Source organism: Eulemur rufifrons, chromosome 18 (genome assembly GCF_041146395.1).
Source record: "Eulemur rufifrons isolate Redbay chromosome 18, OSU_ERuf_1, whole genome shotgun sequence".
Taxonomy (NCBI): Eukaryota; Metazoa; Chordata; class Mammalia; order Primates; family Lemuridae; genus Eulemur; species Eulemur rufifrons.
Window position 1 is genome coordinate 56934967 of NC_091000.1, and position 13701 is coordinate 56948667.

The 13701-nt window shown below is 34.5% G+C and overlaps 1 protein-coding gene across 4 annotated transcripts in view; it reads left to right on the forward strand.

Annotated features, from left to right (window-relative positions):
* The window catches only part of DTNBP1 (dystrobrevin binding protein 1), a 127771-nt gene that overhangs the window by 9222 nt on the left and 104848 nt on the right, over nt 1-13701 (forward strand). For 2 of the 4 annotated variants that reach the window (XM_069493131.1, XM_069493132.1), the window contains one exon: nt 12617-12677. In XM_069493131.1, the coding sequence (XP_069349232.1) occupies nt 12617-12677 (61 nt within the window). Of the gene's footprint in view, nt 1-196; nt 296-12616; nt 12678-13701 lie in introns of all 4 variants that reach the window. The other 2 variants (XM_069493133.1, XM_069493134.1) reach the window with 2 other exon arrangements.

A 13701-nucleotide genomic window follows, 5' to 3' on the forward strand; every position in this document is an offset into this window, starting at 1 on the left:
TGTATAATATTGTATGCTAAAAATAATCTCCATGGGACAAAATGATGGTTGATAATAAATTATAGTTCATTACATTAACTATGAAATAAAATTGTACATTTCTCTAAAAGTTTATATAAATTGTCATTAGTGATTTAAAAATACCTTATATTACAGTTGGCAATGTTGAAATGCTTGTATGTAACTTTTTTTTTAGTTGGCTAAATCAGAAACAATTTTAATACGTAAGTGTTTCTTTTTGTAGGACTGTTTCATATTTGCCAAAGTACTCTGCTGGACTGGAATTACTTAGCAGGTAAGTGTTTTCATTTACAGAGGAAGGTTATACTTCTACTTTATTGACTAAAAATATTTTATAATTTTATAGATAAAACCTTAAAACACCTAAATTTTACTGTAATATAGTGACTGGAAATTATTTACTTATTCTTTTCCCTAAGGGCTTTCACTTTTCACTGATTAGTACAAAAGCCATTCAGATTTTGAGCAGATAGATCACTATTGTATTTACTAGTCAATACTTTATTATGTGCATTTATTATATGTATAGTTGCTTTGTTGCAAGAAAATTGATTCTGAATTTGAGAACTCAATAATTTTGTTTTTTACTTTCTTAATTCTATATCATGTCTCTTCTAATCCAGTCTTATTGACATACAGATTAATATTAAAATATATGGTCTTAACATGACACCAAAAGTGCAAGCAACAAAATAGAAAAGAAAGAGGCCGGACCGTGGGGCGGGGCCTCGGCGGGCTACCTCACGGCTTCACAAAAAAATAAATAAATAGAAAATAAAGAGCCGAGTGTGATGGCTCATGCCTATAATCCCAGCCACTCAGGAAAATGAGGTGGGAGGATTGCTTAAGGCCAGGAATTCGAGGTAAACCTGGGCAATGGTGACACCCTGTCTAAAAAAATTTTTTGAAAATTAGCTGGGTGTGGTGGTACAAGCCTATAGTCCCAGCTTCTCAGAGGCTGAGGCTGGAGGGAGGATTGTTTGAGCTTAAGAGTTTGAGGTTGCAATGAGCTATGATTGTACCACTGCACTCCAGCCAGGGTGACAGAATAAGACTTTATCTCTTAAAAAAAAAAAAAAAAAAGATAAATTGGACTTAATCAAAATTAAAAACTTTTTTGTTTCAGAGAGTATTAGCTAGATGTGTTGGTTCACACCTGTAATCCTAGCACTTTCAACAGGTGAAATAGAAGGATCACTTGAGACCGGGGATTGGAGACCAGCCTGAGCAACGTGGCGAGACCCCACATCTATTAAAAATACAAAAATTAGCTGGTCATGGTGGCATGTGCCTGTAGTCCCAGCTTCTTGGGAGGCTGGAGCAGGAGGATCACTTGAGCTCAGGAGTCTGAGGTTGCAGTGAGCTATGATGACACCACTGCACTCCAGCCTGGGCAACAGAGCAAGATCCTGTGGGTATATACCTACATGATGAGTGCAATGCGCACTGTCTGGGGAATGGACACGCCTGGAGCTTTGACTTGGGGGGATAGGCAGTACATGGGCAACGTATGTAACCTGAACTTTTGTACCCCCCCATAATAAGCTGAAATAAAAAAAGCAAAACAACAACAACAACAACAAAAAACAGTACCATCAAGGAAATAAAGTGACAACCTACAGAATGTGACAAAATGTTTGTAGATCATATATATCTGATGAGTGACTTGTATCCAGAATATATAAAGAGCTTTTAAAACTCAAAAATAAAAAGATAACCCAGTGAAGAAATAGGCAAAGGATTTGAATGAGATGTTTCTCAAAAGAAGATACACAAATGGCCAATAAGCACATGAAAATATGCTCAACATTGTTAGTCACCAGGGAAATGCATATCAAAACCACAGTGAGATACCACTTCATACTCACTAGCATAGCTATAATCAGAAAGACAGATGGTAAGTGTTCGCGAGGATGGGGGGGAAATTAGAACCCTTACGCATTGTTTGTGGGCATGTAAATTGGTACAGCTACTTTGGAAAACAGTTTGATAGTTTCTCAAAAAGTTAGATATAGAATCACAGGTTGAGTATCTCTAATCTGAATATCCAAAATCTGAAATGCTCCAAATGCAAAACTTTTTGAGTGCTGACATGATGCTCAGAGAAAATGCTCATTGGAGCATTTTGGATTTTAAGTTTTTGGATTAGGAATGTTCAACTGGTATGATGCAAATCTTCCAAAATTGGAAAAAATCCTAAATCTTGAAACATTTCTGGTCCCAAGTATTTTTGATAAGGAATACTCAACCTGTACCATGTTACCCAGCAATTTCACCCCAAGAGAATGGCAAACGTATATCCACATAAAAACTTCTACATGAATGTACATAGCAATATTATTCATAATAGCCAAAAAGTAGGAGCAGCACAAATGTTCATCAGCTGATGAATGGACAAAATATGGTGTATACATATAATGGAATATTATTCACTCACAGAAAAGAATGCATTATTGATATGTGCTACAACATGGATGAAACTTAAAAACATTATGCTAAGTGAAAGGAATCAGCACAAAAGACCACATATTGTATGTTTCTATTTATATGAAATGTACAGAATAGGCAAATCCATAAAGACAGAAAGTAGAGTAATGGTTGCCAGTGTTTGGAGGGAAGAGAGACTGGGTAGTGACTGCTGATGGGTATAGGGTTTCTTTTCTAGGTAATAATGTTTTGGAATCAGTGGTGGTAGTTGCGCAACTTTGTGAGAACAGTATACTGAAAAAACTACTAATTATACACTTTAAAAGGTTGAATTTTATGGTATGTAAATTATACTTCAATAAAGCTATTATAAAAGTAAGGGCACTATATGATTTAAGTATGTTACATGCAGTTCTATATGTAATAACATGTCATTTGACAGATATACTCCTTTTCCTTATCTGCACTTGCTATAACATGGTCATTGATACCTACTTTTTCCTATCTCTTTTCTAGCTCTTTATTGTGTTTCTTTTTATGGTTGCTCAATCTAAAGATTTTTCTTCTTTGAAATGAAAAGTGCTTACTTTGATATTAATTTCTTCCTTCATTTTGTTGAGTAAAGAGCAGAAGTGAACACGAAAGGGAGTATATCAAAAGTTAACCAATGGTGTACTGTTTACTCTTTACATTTTATTTTTCTCTTTTGAAACTTAGTTGAAGTTATTTTATTTAAGAATTTATTTTGGAGATATACTTTTTTGTGTGGTAGTTTTTTGGGATGAAGATGCATTTTGGGACTTAATATGAAAAATTTACAGCTATAGGAAGGTGTCTATAGTGTGTCCGTATGGTACACTGAAAAACAGTGTTTTCTTGTTGGAACTAATATTGAGTGTGGGAAAGACCATTTAAATAGCAAATATCTAAATCATATTTTTTTAATTTTTAAAAAATTGTGATAAAATGCACATAACAAAATATCATCTTAACCGTTTTTAAGTGTACAGTTTAGTAGTGTTGAGTACATTCACATGGCCCTGCATGCAATCCCCAAAACTCTTTTCATCTTGCAAAATGGAAACTCTGTACCCATTAACCAACAGCTCCCCATTTCTTCCTCCTCCTGGCAACTATCGTTCTACTTCTCTCTCTATGAATTTGACTATACTAGGTACCTCATATAAGTGGAATCATGTAGTATTTGGTTTTTTGTGGCTAGCTTATTTCACTTAGCATAACATTTTCAAGGTTTATCCATGTTGTAGCATGTGTTGTAATTTCGTTTCTTTGTAAGACTTAGTAATATTCCATTGTATGTATATACCACATTTTGCTTATCCATTCGGCTATTATAGACACTTGAGTTACTTCTACCTTTTGTCTGTTGTGAATGATGCTGCTATAAACATGGGTGTACAAATATCTCTTTGACATCTTGCTTTCAGTTCTTTTGGTTATATATCCAGAAGTGGAATTGCTGGATCATATAACTCTATGTTTAATTTTTTCTGTAACCATCATAGTGTTTTCCTTCATGACTGCACCACTGTATGTTCTCATCAGTATTGCACAAGGGTTCCAATTTCTTCACATCCTTGCCAACACTTATTTTTCTGTTTCTGTTTTGTATTTTATGTCATATTCACTAGTGAGTGTGAAATGGTGTCTTACTGTGGTTTAGATTTGCATTTCTCCAGTGACTAATGATAGCATCTTTTTGTGTGCTTAATTTGGCTATTTGTATATCTTCTTTGGAATGTCTATTCCTTGCCCATTTTGAACTGGCTTATTTGTGTCTTATGTTGTTGAGTTTTAGGAGTTCTCTATATTTTATGGATATTAAAAATTTGTCAGATATGTGACTTTCAAATACTTTCTCCCATTTTGTAGGTTGCCTGTTTGCTCCATTTATTATATCCTTTGATGCACAAAAGTTTTTAATTTTGATGAAGTCCAGTTTGCCTATTTTTTCTTTTGTTGCTTGTGCCTTTGGTGTCATATCCAAGATATTATTGCCAAATCCAGTATCATGAAGATTTTCCCCTGTGTTTTAAGAGTTTTACAGTTTTAGCTCTTATATTTGGATCTTTGATCCATTTTGAGTTAACTTTTATATATAGTGTTAGGTAAGGGCCCAGCTTTATTCTTTTGCATGTGAATATCCAGATTTCCCCACACCATTTTTTGAGAAGACAACAACTTTACCCCATTGAATGGTCTTGTCTTGACAACCTTGTCAAGAATTTTTTGACCATACACACAAGGATTTATTTCTGGGCTCTCTATTTTATTCCATTGGTCTGTATGTCTGGTCTTTATGCCAGTACCACACTGTTTTGATTACGGTAGCTTTGTAGTTAGTTTTGACATAAGGAAGTCTGAGTTCTCCAATGTTGTTGTTCTTTTCAAGATTATTTTGGCTATTAAAGGTCCCTTAAGATCCCATATGAATTTTAGGATGGATTTTTTTCTATTTCAGCAAAGAATGTCATTGAGATTTTTTAAGGGATTGCATTGAATCTGTAGATTGCTTTAGATGTTACTGACATCTTAACAATATTAAGTCTTCCAATCCATGAACATGGGTTGTTTTTCCATTTATATATGTTGTCTTTAATTTCTTTCAGCAGTGTTTTGTGGTTTTCATTGTATAAATCTTCTACCTTCTTGGTTAATTCCTAAGTAGTATTTAATGCTATTATAAATGGAATTGTTTTCTTACATTATTTCTGGATTGTTCATTGTTACTGTAAAGAAACAACTGACTTATGTGTTAATTTTGTATCCTACTTTGCTGAGTTCATTTATTAGTCCTGATAGTTTTTTGTGTGGAATCTTTAGGGTTTTCTGTATATAAAGTCATATCATCTATGAATAGAGATCATTTTGCTTCATCCTTTCGAATTTGGATACCTTCTATTTCTTTTTCTTTCCTAACTGCTGTGGCTACAACTTCTGGTACTATGTTGAATTGAAGTAGAAAAAGCAGGCATCTTTGTCTTCTCCCCGATCTTAGAGGAAAAGCTTTCAGTCTTTCACTGTTGAGTATAATGTTAGCTATGGGTTTTCATTCTATTTTTTCTTCTATTCCTAGTTTGAGTGTACCTTCTATTCCTAGTTTTCCTTCTATTCCTAATTTGAGTGTTTTATCACAAAATTTGAATTTGGTCAAATAATTTTATACATCAGTTGAGATGATCATGTGGTTTTTTTCTTTCATTCTGTTAATCTGGTATATTACATTGATAGATTTTCATATGTTGAACCCATTCTTGCATTCCAGGAGTAAATCCCATTTAATCATGGTGTATAATCCTGTTAATATCTGCTGAATTAAGTTTGCTAGTATTTTGTTGAGGATTTTTTGCATCAGTGTTTATAAGGGATGTTGGTCTATAGTTTCCTTTTCTTGTATGTCTTTGCCTGGATTTTGTATCAGGGCAATAATGGTCCCATAGAATGAGTTAGGATATGTTTCCTCCCTTCATTTTTTCTTTTTTGGAAGAGTTTAAGAAGGATTGGTGTTGGGTTTTTGGTTTTTTTTTTTTTTTTTTGAAACAGAGTCTCACTCTGTCATGATGGGTAGAGTACAGTGTCGTCAGTTCAGTGGCATCATCCTAGCTCACTGCCACCTCAAACTCCTGGGTTCAAGTGATCCTCCTGCCTCAGTCTCCTGAGTAGCTGGGACTACAGAGGTGTGCACCACCACACTCGACTACTTTTTTCTATTTTTGGTAGAGACAGGGGTCTCACTTTTGCTCAGGCTGGTCTCAAACTCCTGAGCTCAAGTGATCTTCCTGCCTTGGCCTCCCAGAGCGCTAGGATTACAGGTGTGAACCACCACACCTAGCTGGTGTTTGTTCTTTTTTAAAATATTGATAGAACTCACCAGTGAAGCCACAGGTCCAAGGTTTTTGTTACCTTGAGATTTTTGATTACTGATTCAATTTCTTATTTCTTCAGGATTCAGTCTTGGTAGGTTTTGTGTTTGTAGGAATTTGTGCACTTCATCTAGGTTATCCAATTTGTTAGCGTGCAATTGTTCATAGAGCTCTTTGAGTCTTCTTTTTTTCTTAGTCTAGCTATTAGTTTAATTTTGTTAATCTTTTCAAAGAAACAACTTTTGGTTTCATTGGTTTTTCTCTGTTGCTTTTCTACTTTCTATTTCATTTTTCTGATCTTTATTATTTCCTTCTTTCTAAAAGCTGTTGGTTTAGTTTGATCTTTTTCTAGTTCCTTAAGTTGTAAAGATAGGTTGGTGATTTGAGATCCTCCTTATTTTTCAATGTAAGCATATATAGCTATAAATTTCCCTTTTAGGACTGCTTTTCTTGCATCCCATAAATTTTGGTATGTTGTATTTCATTTTCATTTATCTCTAAGTATTTTCTGATTTCCATTGTGATTTCTTTTTTGACCCATTAGTTGTTTAATAATATGTTGCTAAGTTTCCACAAATTTGTGAATTTTCCAGTTTTCCTTTTGAAATTGATTCCTAACTTTATCCCATTGTGGCTGGAGAAGATACTTTGTATAATATCTGTCTTTTTAAATGTATTGAGACTTAATTTGTGGCCTAACACATGATCTATCTTGGAGAATGCCCCATGTGCACTGGAGAAGAATATGTCTTCAGCTGTTGTTGAGTAGAATGTTCTCTTTATGTCTGTTAGATCCAGTTGATTTATTGTGTTCAAATTCTTTCTTTGCTTAACTTCTGTCTGGTTATTCTATCGATCATTGAGAGTAAGGTATTGAAGTCTCCAACTGTTATTGGAGAACTGTTTCTCCCTTCAATTCTGTCAAATCTTGCTTCATATATATTGAGGGTCTGTTATGTAAATATTTATAATTGTTATATCTTCTTGCTATATGGAACCTTTTATTAACATATAATGCCATTCTTTATCTCTTGTTACTTTTTTTTTTTTTTTTTTTTTTTTTTTGAGACAGAGTCTCACCCTGTTGCCCAGGCTAGAGTGAGTGCCGTGGCGTCAGCCTAGCTCACAGCAACCTCAAACTCCTGAGCTCAAGCGATCCTCCTGTCTCAGCCTCCCGAGTAGCTGGGACTACAGGCATGCGCCACCATGCCCGGCTAATTTTTTCTATATATATTTTTAGCTGTCCATATAATTTCTTTCTATTTTTAGTAGAGGTGGGGTCTCGCTCTTGCTCAGGCTGGTCTCGAACTCCTGAGCTCAAATGATCCGCCCACCTCGGCCTCCCAGAGTGCTAGGATTACAGGCGTGAGCCACCGCGCCCGGCCTCTTGTTACTCTTTTTTAAAAAAATTTGAGGCCTATTTTGTTGATATTAGTATTTACATCCCTGCATTCTTTCAGTTACCATTTGCAGGGAATATCTTTTTTCAACCTTTCACTTTCAACCTGTTTGTGTCTTTGGATCTAAAGTGGGTTTCTTATATACAGCATATAGTTGGACCATGTTTTTTGTTTGTTTATTTTTTTAAATTCTTCTGCCAATCCCTGTCTTTTGATTAGAGAGTTTATTCCATTAACATTTAAAATAATTATTAAGGGGGGACTTACTTGCATTATTTAGTTATTTTTTTTCTGTATGACTTATAGCTTTTTTGTCCTTCATTTCCTGAATTACTGTTTTTTGTGTGTTTGTGTTTCATTTTTGTAATGAAACATTTAAATTCTCTACTCATTTCCTTTTGTGTATAGTCTATAGCTATTTTGTTTCTGATTATCACAGGGATTACATTTAACATCATAAAGTTATAACATACTAATTTGCATTTATACCAGCTTAACTTCAACAACACACAAAAACTGCCTCTCATACAGCTCTATCCCAGCCCCACTTTCAGCTATTCATGTAACAAAAGTACATCTTTATATGTGTCCAGAAATACAGACTTATACTTTTTAATGCATTTATCTCTTAAATCATGTAGAAAACAAAAAGTGGAGTTACAAACAAAACTTATAATAACTCTAGCTTTTATAATTGTCCATGCATTTCTTTTGCCAGAGATCTTTATTTCTTCATATGGCTTTGAATTACTGTCTAATGTCTTTTATTTCAACCTAAAGGACTCCCTTTAGCATTTCTTGCAGAGGAGGTCTAGTGATAACAACCCCCCTCAGCTTTTGTTCATCTGGAAATAGCTTCATTTATTCTTCATTTTTGAAGGACAGTTTTGCCAGATATAGGATTCTTGTTTGAGTTATTTTTCCTGTTAGCACTTTTAGTATATATTAACTCAGTTCTGGCCTCCAATGTTTCTGATGAGAAATCTGCAGATACTCTTATTGAGGACCCCTCGGTATTATATACAAGGGATCTTCAATAAGGATATTTATATATATAATTTTTAAATATTTATATATATTTCTTGTTGCTTTCAAGAGTCTGTCTTTGTCTCTGGTTTTCAACAGTTTGGTTATAATGTGCCTCAGTGTGGGTCTTTTTGAATTTATCCTACTTGGAGTTTTGTTGATCTTCTTGGATGTTTATCATGTCTTTCATCAAATTTGGGAAGGTTTGGGCCATTATTTCTTGAAATAATCTCTTGTCTCTTTCTCTCTCTCTCTCCTTCAAGGACTCCAGTTCATATATTGGTCCTCTTGATGGTGTCCCTTAGGCTCAATCTCTTTTTTTTCTGTTCCTCAGACTTGATCATTTCAGTTGGCCTATCTTCAAGCATGCTGATCTTTCCCCTGCCTGCTCAAATCTGCTTTTGAATTTCTCCAGTAAATTATTCATTTTAGTTAACATACTTTTCATCTCCAGGATTTCTTATTGGTTCTTGCCCATGTTTTATATCTGTTTACTGATATTACTATTTTGTTCACATGTCATTTTCTTGACTTCGTTTATGTCTTCTTTTAGCTCTTTAAGCATCTTTACGATAGTTGTTTTAAAGTTTGTCTAATAAATTCACCATCTGGTCTTTCTCAGAGACATTGTCAATTTATTTTTTCCCTTTGAAAGGGCCCTACTTCCCTGTTTCTGTGTATGCCTTGTGATTTTTTTATTGAAAACTGGACATTTGAATTACATACTATGGTAACACTGGAGATCAGATTCTCCACCTTCCCCAGGGTTTGCTGCTTTTGTTTTATGTTTTGAATATTGTAGTGTCTCTATGCCAGTGATCAGAAATGTAAATTTAAGGTCTGCTCAGGTCTTTTATGAGCCTGCGCCTTTCACTGGGCATGTATAGAGACTATCTAAATGCCCTCATATGCAGTTGCTTTTGAATATCCTGCTCCTTAAGTGTCTGGCTCCCAAAGAGGGAAAAGAAAACAATGGAGAGGGACAAAAACCAGACACTGGCCTTTTAAATCCTCTGAAAATTGCTTTAGAGAGGGAGGAGTTTGCAACAGTGGCTGCTTCTATGTCTGCTCCTCCCTGATCAGAAGCAGCAATTGTGATCAGAGCACAGATTCCCCAGTACTTGGAGGACTGTCTTTATTGGCCCACCTCGGCTTTCACAAGCTGTGCACAAGCTTCTTCAGGAACAGGTGCATGGCTGCCTGCCATGGGATGGGGGTGAGGTGGGGATACTGTTACTGTGCCGAGAGCTGAAATTAACCTCAGTTTACTTTCCAATCCTTCCTCTGGAAGTTGCAAGCCTTCAGTAGACTCCAGAGTTCCAAAGCAGTTACATCAGACAGATTGTGCCAATGCAACTGTGGTGTAGGTGGGGAGTCAGATTCCTGGTGCTTCTTACTCTGCCATCTTCCTTCTATCTTCTAAATCATACTTTTTTAAGCAGTGTAGTACAACACAGTTGAGAATTAGTCTCCTATATTCCTATAGCTCTAGTCTAATGCTTTATAATCAGCACTTTTCTTTGTCTACCTAATAAGGTAATTATTTACGTGTGTGTTGGTCTTTCTAACTATATTGTGAACTCTTCCACTAGTCCTACCATAATATAGATAAAATATATTCCAAAATTATTCGAAGGAATGATTATGTTATTAATATGATTTCATCTCCATTTCCTCAGCATTGACTTGTAATTTTAAAGATGTTAGAGTTTGAACACAGGAAAATTGAAGGAGTTTACATCCAGGGACTTTATTTCGGTGAGAATGGTGCAACAAGGTTATCCATCTGTTGAAAGCATTTGGGTGGGGATGAATTTCAAGGCTGCAAGAGATGTAAAACAACTCCTGTGTGGACTTCAGGGAGCAATCTAATAGGAATGAATTTTTTTTTTTTTAAGTGCTGATTGGCAGCTAAGCCCCATGTGAGGTTGAATAGCATGCATTTGTAATGGATTTAATGCCTTTCTCCAGCAGTGCTCCATAGCATAGAAGTAGAGCAGAGAAAATGAATGGCTGTGATAGTCTAGGTTTAGAGAATGCCAAAGATACTAGGAAAATCATGAACTAAGTGCTGAACTAGAAAGGTAGGTGTGAGGAAGGGTGAGATATAATGGCAAGGAGGGTGTGGAGAGCATACATAATAGGGGAAAAAGGAAATGGTGAGAGATGAAGAAAAGAATGATCTGGAGTCTAGATGGCAAGTGAGGATTAATTTGCTCTTTTCCACTGATTGGAGAAAATGATAGAAAATTTTACTGTGAAGCCCTGAATTTTATATTTGCAATTAGCATATGTATTCCTCCACTCAACAGACATTTAACAAGTTTTTTTTTTTTTGCATGTCAGGCTCTGTGCTCAGGATTGGGACAACACACGTGCAAAAGTAAAATTTATCTCTGAAATTCTGGTGCCTAACGGTGCTTGGCATTCAGTAAATACCTGTTGATTTTAATGGATACTTACACCATCTGATACACCAGAGAAAATTTTTGAACTCTCTGTTAAACGACAGTGGCAGCAGGGCTATACTAATTGTGTGATCTTCCACCTTGCTTTTTATTACATGTAGACTCTAGTATAGTCTGTTTTGGATGATTTGGATTGATTTTCCTATCTAAATTCGATAGAAAAATTGTGAATCTCTCTATGACTATGTGGGAAGGCAGTATAAACTCATAAAACATGTATTCCTGTTTAGAGAATTATCAGTTGGATAGTGAGAATCTTAGATAAAATGGGCAATCAAGTTTTATATCAGCAACCATATGAATAATAGTTAAAAGTTGTATTTTTTAACTTTTCATTTTGAAATAATTTCAGATTTACAATAAAGTTGCAAAAATAGAACAAGGAATTTCAGCTTTCCCAGTGTTATTAGCATTTTATATAACCATAGTGCATTGATCAAAACTAGGAAATTAACATTGGTAAATACTTTACAGACCTTATTCAAATTTCATCAGTTGTCCTACCAGTGTCCTTTTTTTTCTGGACTAGAATTCAGTCCAGGATCACACATTATATTTTGTCTCCATGGCTCCCTCATCTCCTCTATTCTGGAACAGTTCCTTAGTCTTTGTCTTTTGTGATCTTGACACTTTTGAAGAGTACTAATTTTTTTTCAAAATGTACATCAATTTGGATTTATCTCCTCTGTCCTCACGATTAAGTTCAAGTTAGAGCTTTTTTTGGCAAATGTGCTAGAAGATTAATGTCGTGTCCTTCCCAGTGCCTCATTTCAGGAGGCACATGATGTTGATGTGTCTCATTACTGTTGACATTAATTTTGATCATTTGATCAAGGAAAGCTCTGGGGGTTTCTCCTCTGTTAACACTGTATTCCCGTTTTTAGTTAATGAGGATCCTGTGGGGAGATACTTTGAGACTATGTAAATACCTTATTTCACTTCATGCTTTTAACCACTAATTTTATCATCCATTAGAATTCTTTTTGAACAGTTGCTACTAGTTTACCAAATGGTGACTTTCTTTCCATCATTTCTTCTATAATTAACAACTGGAATTCTGTAAGAAAGAGTTTTTCTCTACTCTCCCATTTATTTATTTATTCAATTATTTATTTATATCACTGTGGACTCATGGTAATAACTTGTTTTATTACTGGAGTTATAATCCATTACTACCATTATATATTTTATTGTTCAAATTGTCACAGATTTGACCATTTGGAAGCTCCTTCAAGTTGACTTCTGTATCCTTGTAACATGTCCCCATTATTTTTTGAGCTTTTCCTTTCTGTACCACAGGCTATTCCATATTTATCTTCAGACAGTATTTCTTTTAATGTCTGGTTTGCATTTCAAATTATTTTTTGCTTTGTTTTTTTTTTTTTTTTAGATATGAGGATATATGGGCTGCACTTCACAGAAGAGCCAAGGAATGTGCAAGTGCTGGAGAGGTAAAGAATTGGCTAATGTTATAGTAAAATTTTCTTTTTCAGAGTGAAATGTTTGTTTTAAAGAAATTAAAATTTATAATTGTTTGTACTAAAATGTTTTGCAGTATATAAGAAATTGGATCTAGTAGTTGATTATGAAACTTCCTGTATAAAGCATATTTGTCTAATTTCTCAGTCAAGTAATTTAGTTGGGCTAGAGAGTTGATAATTTTCATTCTAAGGACAGGTAAATATTTGATTCATCTAGATATAATGCTTTGAATTTGAGACTGATGACTTTGCAATTATATGTAAATTATAAGGTATCTCTTTCTGTGAACTATTTAAGAATTCTGTACTATTTGGGCAAAAGTTTAATTTTGCTCAGTCTACCTAAAATCATTAATTTGCTTGCCAGATTATTACAAAAATTTCAGGGGTCATCCTTGTCTCTTAGAAGAACAAATTTTTTAAACACTATATATATTGGATAAAAGTGACTTGTAATTAAAATTATTTGGTATATGTACTTAAAGCATTATTAGTTTAGCTAGATCAAATACTCTGTGCTATTGATGTGAATCAAACTTTCTTTCTAAAAAGATTTCTGTAATTTTGACTTTCAGTTCAATTAGACTTACCATTTACTTAAATTAGTGAAGCCATTCTAGTTATACAAAACACAGGAATATATATGAAATTACTGAAATTACTTAGAAATTAGAAGTTTGTCTTAGAGATTACTGAAAAGGGAGGAATATAGGTTTCTGGCAGTAAGGCAGACTAAAAGCCTGATAGCTATAAAACACTTAATGCTGGATATGTTTTTTAAAAGTTCTTTAAGATGCCTTAAGCTCACAAAAATTTAAGGGAAACTTAAAGGGCCAACAACAAAAAAATGAATAGGGAACTGAAATCAGAGTGGTTAAAAAACAAAACAAAACATGGAACCTGGCATCAAATACTAAAACAAAAGCTTAGAGATTCATGAGAATAAGAGACTTTGTTTATGGGGAACTGAATCCAAGGCTACTGATAAAGCTTT